This window comes from Nerophis lumbriciformis, linkage group LG09, assembly GCF_033978685.3.
Source record: "Nerophis lumbriciformis linkage group LG09, RoL_Nlum_v2.1, whole genome shotgun sequence".
Lineage (NCBI taxonomy): Eukaryota > Metazoa > Chordata > Actinopteri > Syngnathiformes > Syngnathidae > Nerophis > Nerophis lumbriciformis.
The window spans coordinates 20,403,343-20,416,221 of NC_084556.2; the positions used below are offsets into that span (position 1 = coordinate 20,403,343).

The following is a 12,879-nucleotide window of genomic DNA, read 5'->3' on the forward strand; positions in this document are numbered from 1 at the left end:
TTCAGTATTGTGGCCCCTGATTGGCTCAGCTCCAGGTAGCATTAATATATGCATTACTATAGGGAGCATATACTTTATGTTTAAAGGGTGTTATTACATGTCTGGAGGACTCTCATAATGTTGAAAAGCATATGTTGAAAGTTGTGTACAGTTTTTTATATGTTATAGCTCTGAACATATTTGATTTACAATGAATGATACCTACTTAGCGGAAATTAATTTATCACGGTCATGTCAGGAACCAAAAATAACTGATAAACGTGGGAGGACTGTATGACCAACCAATGCAGTGGTAATACTTCCTGGAATTGTGGTAATTCAATTCACTGCAGTTATCGTTCTATATTGTTTAGTCAAATGTTGTGTTGAATAGCTATAAAGTAACATTTTTAAATAAAAAAACAAAACAAACATTTAATACATTTCCCATCATGCCCTTTTTCAGTCAACCTTTTTCAGTCAAATCTGGAATTTGCCACCAGAGGGCAATATGTTCACCCCCCCCTTTGCTGGTGCAATACATCAATGCTCATGCGGGAATTCTGTATGACTTGAGGCATGATTAGTTATAAGATGGAAGACAGCCACATGTAGTGTGTTAAATAATTCACAGAGTGCCCCAGGATATGTGGCTGAAAAGGTGTGAGACAACAAAATGTTTTGGGAGTCATTTCGGTGGGCCTCCTGGTTGCAAGTTGTTCCAAAAGCCACAACAAAATATGCAGATGTAACGTGTAGTATGGTTAATGAGAAGGAATGCACACAGTATGCTTTTTAGGGCTCGATTCTATTAAAAAAAAAAAGCAATTAGGATGCAGTTTAAAGGTAATGGTTATGTTACTGCCCATATAATGGGCCATGTATCGCGCAATTATTTTATTATGCTGACAATGGCTGTTATAAGAGTTACTATATGTATCAAGAAAACTCTTGACCTTAGTGGTTACCTGGAATGTTAAGTAATATAGATAAATAATAGAACGTAACACAATCTTGTTTCAAGAATGTATTTGTCAAGTAGAGCAGCAGGTTGGATTAAACCGTCACATTGAATTATTTATTGATTAATCCCCTTGTAGTGCCACTTTTGTCACGTTTCCTTTTTTCCGCCACATGATTTCAGTAATGCAAAAGAGAAACTAATGATGTTGCCATTATTCAGTACACAAAGCTGGTTTTGTGGAAATCAAAGTGACATGTCTGTGTCTGCGTGCGGAGGGCACGGTCGCTTGACTGTTTGATGAATGTGATGCTACAGGTCAACAAAAGAGCCTGCTGTCCTATTCAGCAGTGCATTTAGACCAGGATCAGCAGCCGGTGGAGGGGCCTCTGATGCTTACGTGCCTCTGGCTGCTTCATCGCTGCAAACAGGAAAGGCACCGAACAACTGTCCCAACTCTCTGCTGACTCCTTCATTGTATGGGGCCGTTTGTTGGCAGAGGCTTTTTGGTTTTAGGGAGACTTCTCATTGTGTGAGCAGGGAGGGTAGAAATGTGTATTTAAACTCTCCCTGCGTGCTCTCTTTGCAGTGTCTAAATAAAAGATGACGTTTGGTTTTCTTACAGTGGTCCTACCTATTGTAGTCTGTTAGGCTCTGACATTCTTACATGGAATTAAGGGATGAGCTTTTGGCTACATTTGTGACGGTATAACCTCTATTTGGGTGTTCTGTCCCTGCTTGTGTAAAACAGTAGTTTGAACAACTCATCAAAGTGTCAAAGAATATTTGCTGAAACTCTTAGTTATTTTATAACTGTTTAAAGTGGGCATTGTGCTTATATTCATGTCAAAGTATCACACGATAGCATAAATACAATGACCGCAATGTTTGAATGCGGATCTGATCTGTAAATAAAGCACAAAATAAAAGTTGCAAATCCAACCATCCGTCCATTTTCTAATCATTCAAATAAAACACAAACCTTTCTTTGTGTCAAATCAGCTCTTATAGTAATGAAAGTGAAGCCGAATTGTCTTTACATGGAGAAGGACAAGCAGTAGAAGATCAATCAATCAATCAATCAATGTTTATTTATATAGCCCTAAATCACAAGTGTCTCAAAGGGCTGCACAAGCCACAACGACATCCTCGGTACAGAGCCCACATAAGGGCAAGGAAAAACTCACCCCAGTGGGACGTCTGTGAATGACTATGAGAAACCTTGGAGAGGACCGCATATGTGGGTAACCCCCCCCCCCCCCCCCCCCCCCCTCTAGGGGGCTGGGGGGTGGATGGATGGTTGCAGCTAAGTAGTGCACACCATTATGTCTTAGGTACAGTGGTACCTCAACTTAAGAGTGCCATAACTTAGAAGTATTTTGGGATAAGAACTGTCTCTCAGCTAATTGTAGCAAGACACATTTGAGTCACAAGCATCTGCGCCATTAGTTGGCGTAGCAAATGTCACAGTGAATCCTGTGAGATACGCACAAAACATCTCGTCTTACTCACTAGCATTAGCTAAAGACCGACATAACTTTGTTTTGTTTTTTCAACCATAGGAAGGAAGAACGTGAGTGTGAAGGACAGTGCGGAAAATAAGAAGTAGATGATATTCATTGAATTAAAGAAAGAACTCATCAAAAACATGACAGAGCGTGTCGCCAACTTGAAGAAGCAGTTGGAGCACTGCTAGTCTGTACAATACTGTAACAGAATAAGTGTAACACCAGCCTACAATGTTAAAATAATATCAAAACGATGAACATTTATCCATGAAAATATGGAGAAGCTGCCCATAGTGTTTGACGAGAAGGAGCTAGACACTCTCCAAGGTAAAGATTATTATTACACTATTTCATAAAACTACTGTAGTTGTTTATAGTAAAGAACATTCTAGAGCAGTGGTCACCAAGCTTTTCGAGCTCAAGATCCCTAGTGTCAGCCAAAAACCAAAGCAAGGTTGTGTGTATGTATATATATATACTATATATATATATATATATATTTATATTTACACGCATACATTACATACACATGTGTATATATGTATGTTTATATAAGTATATATGTATATATGTTAGGGCTGCAACAACTAATCGATTACAATCGGTTATAAAAATAGTTGGCGATTAATTTAGTCATCGATTCCTTGGATCTATGCTATGCGCATGCGCAGAGGCTACTTTTTTTTATTTTTTTTTATAAACTTTTATTTATAAACTGCAACATTTACAAACAGCTGAGAAACAATAATCAAAATAAGTATGGTGCCAGTATGCTAGTTTTTTTCAATAAAAAAGAAATGTAGTTTGTCTCTTTTATCCGATTATTAATCGATTCATCGAAGTAATAATCGACAGATTAATCGATTATCAAATTAGTTGTTAGTTGCAGCCCTAATATATGTATACTGTACAGGTATGTGTATATATATGTATGTATAAATAGAAAGTTATATATATGTATATGTATTTTTATATATACACATATATATGTACGTTTATATATATTTGTATATATGTATAAATACATATATATGTATATATTTGTGTATATATAAATAAAATGTGTATATATGTATATACTATATATATATATATATATATATATATATATATGTGTGTGTGTGTGTGTGTGTGTGTGTGTGTGTGTGTGTGTGTATATATAACATGGATATGTGTATATATACACACACACATGTATTTATATGTGTATATATACACACACATATATTTATTTATATATATATATATATATATATATATATATATATATATATATAAATATATGTGTGTGTATATATACACATATAAATACATGTGTGTGTGTATATATACACATATCCATGTTAATACATATTTATTTTTCTATTTTTTTGCACTCGTCTGGTACGGCCCCAAAGATAGACTGGTTGAACGGGATCAATGGTTTGGCGACCCCTGTTCTAGGGTATTGTTTTTCATTTATTTAAATAAATGTCAATGGGCAGCATTGATTTGAGCTCTGTCACAGAACCAATTAAACAAGTAAATTCAGGTACAGTACTACTGTAATTAATCGATTCCACACTGTCGATGAATCAATTGCAGCAGTGTTTGACAATATTTACTTCTTCTTTGCAAAATTGCTTAAAATCTTGTCAGATTGTGAAGACATCGCTTGTCCTCTTGAGGTCACCCCTTAGTTATATTGAGGTCTCGGCTCTGGCAAATGTTTACTCTTGACTTTGGGGTTGTTGTCCTACTGAAATATGAAACTCCTCTTTAGTTTTCTGGAAAATATCCTAACACTGGGACTTTTTTGTTGGTATTTGGAACTGTAAGAAAAACAACCCTCCAAAAATATAATGCTTCATATGTAAGGTGTTTTACTACTGGTGGCTGTTCTTGCTGAGCTGTTTCTGAAACCATAACTACCGGTAGTGAATAATCATTATGCTTGACTTGTACATGCAGCTTATTTCTTACTAAAAATATACCAGGCAGGTTCCTTTGTGGGGATGATGAAGTGTATTAGACCATACTATAGTCCACTGTTGGACAGTGGTCGCGTAGTTGGCCAATGTACACAGACCATGTCATTTCCTGTGGACGACTGATTGAAGGCCTGATTTACTCTGTTCCTGATTAACACAGTACATTGACAAACAGACCAGCTGGGCGTAGAAAACCAGCTTGTAGATAGGTGGGGGTTGTGGTGGTGGTGGAGGAGGAGGAAGAGGAAGAGGGAGGGGTGACAAAGAGGGAGACGGAAAGAATGGTGGTGCTGCCCGTCACGCCGCTGGCTCTGCTCTGCTTTCGGATTGCGCTACCCCACAATAGGCTGACACGCGTCTGTCAGGTCAGAGGCTGAGGTTTAGCCCCCGAGGCACCGCCTGATGTCCCACTTCCACTTTGTAGAAGCACCACCCTTAATGTTGTCACTTCCACTATCAAATGTGTGTTTAAATAATAAAACATAACAAAATATGTGTCTAATACACATAGTATAGTTGAAATATGGGGTTTGCTGATATATCACAGTCGCATTCTGAACATGTCTTTTGTCTTAAATTTGTGGATTAACCCCCAAGTGGATTTTCTTTTATGCACCCTTTTTTATTGCGCATCTGCCTCTCTGACCATCCGTGCAATTTCTTATCCTTATAATATAAAGGAGCTGCATAGACAAGACCCTGCATTAGCTTCAGGGTGTGCATCTGGTGCCTCTCGAAGTTTTTCATTTTGGAAATATTGTCCTCCAGAGGATACCGCCTGGCCACACCTTGGGGTTGTTACTATTTGCTGCTATAATACGGTGGCTTGTGTTATTGAGCCGCTCCACATTGTGTGCCAAATCACTCTAGTATACAGTTTCATGGTGAGTGGGTGGATTGACTGTGGCTTTTCCAGGCAGTGTGTTCTAGTGGCGATTGTGGTGACAAGTGTAGTAGGTCAGCCTGGCTTGTGTGTGTGTGTTGTGGATTCATGCCACTGTACTGTATGTGAGCAGTGGCTTGTATCATAGTAGGTCAGGGGATTGTTTGTCTGATCCATTGAGGAGAGATTAACACAGACACTGAGCGAGACCCCTTCATACTTGTAACAAGGACAGGATTGGCCTCTATTTGCCAGACTCCCTTCACCTCATTGCACCCCAAGGCAGCCATGATTAGACACTCCCAAAAACACTTTTTAATGAACTTGACCACTCCACTGCATGTCTGGGTTACAGTCAACATTTATTTAGCACTTCCTATCACCTCTAATTATAAGTTGGAATCTTATTTAATAGAGCTGCTGGAGCTTTTAGGAACAATGTTGTTGTGTATTAATGCCGCGCACTGTTTATTATATATTCATTTAGTTGTAGCAGCCCGCCACAAATACATTTGAAATGCCTCAAATGGATTTATTTATTTTTTAGATTTAGCTTTACAGGGAGGTAACACTTCACATTCCATGGGTGACTAAAGTGCATCCTGTGTGCTATTCTTTGGTCCTGTAGTACATTGTACATGTAAAAGGACCACGAAAAAATTCAAAAATAGAGCACAATTTTCTAGATAATACAAATACATTTTGATTATCCTAACAAGTTAAACAAACAATAACAATAAAATAGACTCTCAATCTCCGTTGGCAAAGATTGCATTAATTAATATTAAACATTTTGAAGTGCAGTTTTTTCCCGAGTTGAAAAAACTGGGTCAGGTGTTTTGGTTTTTTTTTGCCATCACTTTTTTTGCAAAGTTTGTCCTTGTTGATAAACAAATCTTGCTCATTTGGTCTGAAGATGAAATATTTCCACAACGGTACATTTGGCTTTGTAATTATCTTTTCTCTACAAAATTATCGAGTTGAATTTAATTTATTGTTTGATTACTGACTTATTTATTATCGGCCCAGGCCTAGCAAAAAAGTATAATGTAGTGACAGAATGTACTTGATACTAAGGCTGGGCGATATAGACAAAAAAGTATATCTCGATATATTTTTACTTAAACTCGATATTCGATATATATCTCAATATATTTTCCGGTGAAAGTATACATATAAAGATACACATTTTTGAGCGAGATTCACTGAAATTGAAGTGAATAACAACTATACTGTAAACAGTGGCACTTTTATTAACCCAGTTAGTCAAGATGGGTATTAACAGCACAGAAAAGAAACTGTTCAAGTAGCACAGAATTACATAACATAAATAAAATAGAAAAATATTACGTTGTCTCTTTGGGCAAGACACTTTACCCACCTGCTCCCAGTGCCACCCACACTGGTTTAAATGTAACTTAGATATTGGGTTTTCACTATGTAAAGCGCTTTGAGTCACTAGAGAAAAGCGCTATATAAATAAAGATAATTCACTTTTTTCTACGTAAAATAAATAACATAGCTGTGCAAATAATACATTTTTACCAGCATTTCTCATGCGAAATATGCCCGGCTTGACAACTCGAGAACAGTTTTGATTTGGGCTTACAAGGTAAACAGCTCAAATGAATGTTTTATCCAGACGCATACATTTGTCCAAATGTGGCCAAGTAGACGCATTGTGGGTTTCCTGGACGTCGTCTACATCGCTAAAAGAAAAATCAAAAGAAGAGAATCCCTCTGCTATCTTCCGCTAGTTTTTACTATAGAAATCGCTCCTCTCTCCTGCGACTCTCTCGTCGTCATTTGGGATGTCTGTTGTGATTTCTCTTCCTGGTTCGATGACCCGCTCTATCTTGCCTCTGACCAATCGTGACTCATCATAGTAAACAACCAACCAATCATGGATGTTCTTATACGTGCAAGCATGTCTTGGAAGGAGGAAGGGGTGGGGTTAGTAGCCCCTGAGAGGAAGTGAGGAGCGGTGGAGAACAAGGAACACAGCAAATAAGCGGCGTTTGGTCATTTTAACGTGAAATAAATGATATCGATACTACAATAATTTCTTAATTCATATCTTGTTTAAAAATATATTGATATATCTTACAAACTCGATATATCACCCAGCCCTACTTGATACTAATAAAAACATCAAGATTTGTATTTCAATATATGTGGCTAGTTATGCTAATTAACTCCTCACCACAAATAGATTGCAGTACTATGGGAAACACTGATGTGTTTAATGGCAGTCATGATATGTTTTTTTATTTCAATGAGTAGCGTGGTCAATATAATGTGATGTGAAAAGTTGGGGGATGTTGATGTGGTGAAGGGGAGGCGGTGTTACGTCTTTACTAATCCCTGCTTTTAGTTCCTATTCACAGCCACTCTTTAATCTCCTGCTAATAAGATTTTCAAGCCTTTGTTGTATTCTTTTTTTATAGCCACAATGTTTTACTTGACTCTGCAATATTGAAGTTTACTTTAGCCATCACATTTGCATCTATTGCATTATCATTCATTCAAAACTGGGCTATCATTGTCCATTTAAAAGCCGTATTGTTGCTTGAATTACAATAGCTAAAAATAAAGTTGTTGAGCGGATGGTTTTATTTTTCGACCCCTACCCGCTTGTCGTTAGAAAAATGCAATCGAAGGTATTCCTTCTTTGGCTTCACTCTTTAAAAGTGCATAGTTATGCCATTCTTTTTGTGTATCTTGCAAAAACTGAACCATACTGATTACACTTGATTGATGATTAATAGGTATCATGAGAGCAGTATTTGTCTTGGAATAATAAAATGAAGCTGAAAAACATTAAGTATGAATATGTCCTCCTGAGAGTCTGCACTGTCCTCTGCAATAAAGGTTTGTGTTTTGCATAACAGTAAAAGTGTAACTCTAACAAAGGAAATAAACCAAAAATACATGTCCATTATAGAGGACGCTAGTTCTCAGGAGGATATACAATCAAAGGGCAGTCACATGGCTCCTGAATCATTTTTATGCCATCCTCAGTATTTGCATGTATTGCAGACACAACAAACAAGTATTAGTAAAGTACATAAGTGGGGTTTAATCCTTTGGAGAGTTCCCATTGAGCATTTATGCACTAAGATTGGATTAAATATTCTTTGTTTGTCCTGCTATACATTGATTTTTGACTATACTATACCCTTGCAAACACATTTTTCACTTACTGGTAGTGTGTGTTGGGGATCCAGTGGATATTTGTAACTCTGACATAATAAATAGTCCACAATTGAATTTCCACTGCAGAGGATACTGGTTCACAGCGGGATATGCTCTTTTGGGTTTACTGACATCTACATCCAAAAGCAAATGCCTAATACCTATTTACATAACACTCCTAGCTAGTTGTGCAGAGACAGCTAAAGTAATGCAGAATATAAAGCTAGAGTGGCGCTGTCATCTCTAGCTCCTCTCCACCATCCTCCCCAGTGTGCACTGACTTTAGTGTGTGTGCCTTTTTGTGTTTTTTGACTTTAGGTTGGATGAGTTTTCATTTTGCCTGGACACCATGAGCACCATCTCACCAACAGACTTTGACAGCTTGGAGATCCAGCAGCAGTACAATGACATCAACAACCGCTGGGACCTGGCAGCAGAAACCGATTGGGACAACGAAAACAGTTCCGCACGCCTCTTCGAGCGCTCGCGCATCAAGGCTCTTGCAGGTATGGTTTAATGTTTTGAATTTGCATTCAAGCAGTTGCATTACAGTATTGTGCAAACATGACTACAGAGGTTGTTTTCTATATTCATGTCCTGATATCCTGTCCTGGTCACATCCTTGAAATAGCGTACAATCTATCATTAACTAATGTTCTCTGATGGGGCTGCTGATTAGGTGGCCTTTTTTCAACCTCATTTGCTTTCGCTCTGATGAACAATCATGGTTGCATGTGATATAACCAGTGTTGGGACTAACGCGTTACTAAGTAACGCGTTACTGTAACGCCGTTAGTTTCGGCGGTAACTAGTAATCTAACGCGTTATTTTTTATATTCAGTAACTCAGTTACCGTTACTACATGATGCGTTACTGCGTTATTTTACGTTATTTTTTATGTAGTATTGGCTAGAAACTGAGGATCTGATCGTGTTTTATGGCAACGAAGCAATGACATGCTTCTGATTCTTCCTCTGCGCTCTCTGTGTGTGTGTGTGTGTGTGTGTGTGTGTGTGTGTGTCTGGGTGCGGGGAGGGGAGGGGAGGGGGGGGGGGGGTGCGCAATATAACGTAAATCGTTGGCCAACAAAAAAGTAACCACAGAACACTATACGCCTATACGGTATAGTGTTCTGTGGTTACTTTTTGGTTGGCCAAGCGGACGTGACGACGGGCTGTCCTCACTCAGGTCCGCACGGACCTGGAGGGGGCGTGCCTTAAGTCCGGCTGGAAATCGGGAGAAATTTGGGAGAATGGTTGTCCCGGGGAGAGGCACTGAAATTCGGGAGGGTTGGCAAGTATGAGATATTCTCACTTCTTTTCTTTTGTCGAGCACAAAGAAAATAACATTTTAGTTAAATGTAAGTTGTGTCTTGGATCAAAGATCCCGTCTACTGCCCAAAACAACAATTCAAATCTGCCTGGTTAGGCTCTGTGTATGTCACGCGTGCCTTCCTTAGGTGAAGCCAGCTTTACAGCTATGTTGTTGATTGATTGATTGATTGAAACTTTTATTAGTAGATTGCACAGTACAGTACATATTCCGTACAATTGACCACTAAATGGTAACACCCCAATAAGTTTTTCAACTTGTTTAAGTCGGGGTCCACTGATTCATGATACAGATATATACTATCAAATATATACTAACATCATAATACAGTCATCACATAAGATAATCATCAGGGTATATACATTGAATTATTTACAATCCGGGCTGTGGAATATGGAGGACGAGGGGTGGGTGGGGGTGAGGGGGGGTATCAACACTTCTGTCATCAACAATCAGCATCAACAATTGCATCATCAGAGAAATGGACATTGAAAAGGTGTAGGACTGACTTGGTAGGATATGTACAGCAAGTAGTGGACACAGAGAGAGAGAGATCAGAAAGTATAAGAAAAAGTGTCTACATTTGATTATTTACAATCCGAAGAGGTATTATGTGGAAGGGAGGGTGTTAGTTTAGGGTTGTAGTTGCCTGGAGGTGTTCTTTTAGTGCGGTTTTGAAGGAGGATAGAGATGCCCTTTATTTTACACCTGCTGGGAGTGGATTCCATATTGAAGTGGCATAGAAAGAGAATGAGTTAAGACCTTTGTTAGTTTGGAGTCTTGGTTTAACGTGGTTAGTGTTAGTGTTATTATGCTGTTTGTTATTTATGTATGTTATGTTGCAGCTATTTAAAATAGTTTTGTCAATTTGTTCTGGCCTGAAATAAATTGGCCCTTTGAAACATATCTTTGTCTTTGTGTGTTGTATGTAGAGCACATTGCTTAGCAGAGTTCAGTGATGCAAATGTATGTCAAGTTGATCAACAGATTGTATTATTCTCCAGTGCAATAACAGTACTAAAATGAAGGCTAAAAGGGCATTAATGGGAGCTTTAAAAACAAAAAGTAGAAGAAGTAACTAAATAGTTACTTTTCACAGTAACGCATTACTTTTTGGTGTAAGTAACTGAGTTAGTAACTGAGTTACTTTTGAAATAAAGTAACTAGTAACTGTAACTAGTTACTGGTTTTCAGTAACTAACCCAACACTGGATATAACCTATCACAAAATGTGCTCTGTGTCACTAGGTTAAAATGCTCCCTCCACCACTCACACCTTTACCATGGGGTGTCCACTTGTGATTGGATCACTCGAGGTGCATGTGAAGTCTGTGCAGACTTGAAGTTCTGTTTCGTTTTTTTTTGTGTGACATTTTACAACTGTAGTAGTACAGCTGCTGTCTAAAAGCTAAAAAAAATGTTTTATGTAAGAATGGAGGGCATTCCTGATAAGTGGCGGTGCTTTAGTAACATTTGGGCTTAAATAGACACTCGAGCAAAGTGTCTATTTACGACTTTAATATGTGATTAAGGAACATTTTGAAAACATTGTAGTCAACATAATCCAACTCTTGTACTTCGGTATAGGTACCAAATTCGGCAGACTTAACACCGGCTCAAACGATTGGTAGGCAAACAACCTCTTATCAGCACTCAGAGCGGACTCAGTCAGCCTGACTCTAGGTAATGTTGCAAGTTTCAATACCAACAAAGCAAGTATGCCTGATAGAAAACACTTTAAGGTACAGTCGGGATGTCCCGATCCAGGTTTTTGCACTTCCGATCCGATACCGATACTGACCGATACTGGCCTATCTGAGCATGTATTAAAGTTTAAAGTTATTTAGCCTACTTAGTTGTCAGAATCATGTTGAAAAGGGTTTTAGTACTCTTGATAACAACTAGCCAGCTGAATTAGGGGAGTTTGAATAATACACAATGGTTGGTAACAAGAAACTGACCTGTTTATTCAAGGATAAACACAAAATAGACAAAATTATACATGACAAACAGAAATGGCATCATTGAAACTAGGGCTGGGCGATATGGCCTTTTTTTAATATTGCGATATTTTAAGGCCATATACACGATATATATCTCGATATGTTGCCTCAGCCTTGAATGAACACTTGATGCATATAATCACATCAGTATGATGATTCTATGTGTTTTGATTGATTGATTGAGACTTTTATTAGTAGGTTGCACAGTGAAGTACATATTCCGTACAATTGACCACTAAATGGTAACACCCGAATAAGTTTTTCAACTTGTTTAAGTCGGGGTCCACTTAAATTGATTCATGATACAGATATATACTATCAGATATATACTATCATCATAATACAGTCATCACACAAGATAATCACATAGAATTATTTACATTATTTATAATCCAGGGTGTGGAGGGGAGCGCCGGATGTAAGTGTCAAAAAGACAGCCAAAAGAGTTTATGAGAATAAATCTAAAGTTAAAATATAGGGTAGAAATGCACCCATTTGCAGGAATTGTAGTCTTGATTTTCAAAATTTTCTTTCAAGGCTTGCATGTCTACATTAAAACATTCTTCTTCATGTTGCATTAATATATGCTACTTTTAAACTTTCATGCAGAGAAGGAAATCACAACTAAAAAAAATCACTAATTTTTTCATACGGTGTTGATCTGGAAATTTTTGCCTCGGCATTTTGATGGTGTGGGCGTGTGGCACCGAATGGAGATAAGCGTCTCGACAGACGTTACAATTTTTGAACAATGATGACGAAAACTGTTTTTTCTGTCGTGTCCGTGTGTCGAAAATTGTTATGCGCTTATTTTTTTATTTGATTTTGTGCGTGGCATATAATTGCTATGCGCAGAGGACGTTTGAGCAGTGCGCAATTGCACAAGCGCGCACCTTAGAGAGAACGTTGGTCACACGGCTGCGCTAGCATCACAGCTAACATTAGCCATGCTGCTACCTCTCTGCTGGGAAAGGGCGTATACGTATGTGATGTATGACGTGACAGTATGTGACGTGTGTAAGAAGGTGCGCTTGCTATCTGTGAGAGG

The 12,879-nt window shown here is 38.1% G+C and overlaps 1 protein-coding gene across 3 annotated transcripts in view; it reads left to right on the forward strand.

The window, feature by feature from the left end:
• Window positions 1-12,879, forward strand: part of sptbn2 (spectrin, beta, non-erythrocytic 2) — a 79,167-nt gene that overhangs the window by 7,060 nt on the left and 59,228 nt on the right. For all 3 annotated transcript variants that reach the window (XM_061962319.1, XM_061962320.1, XM_061962322.2), the window contains exon 2: window positions 8,815-9,002. In XM_061962319.1, coding sequence (XP_061818303.1) covers window positions 8,846-9,002 — 157 coding nt within the window. In that variant the 5' untranslated portion in view covers window positions 8,815-8,845. The remainder of the gene's footprint in view (window positions 1-8,814; window positions 9,003-12,879) is intronic.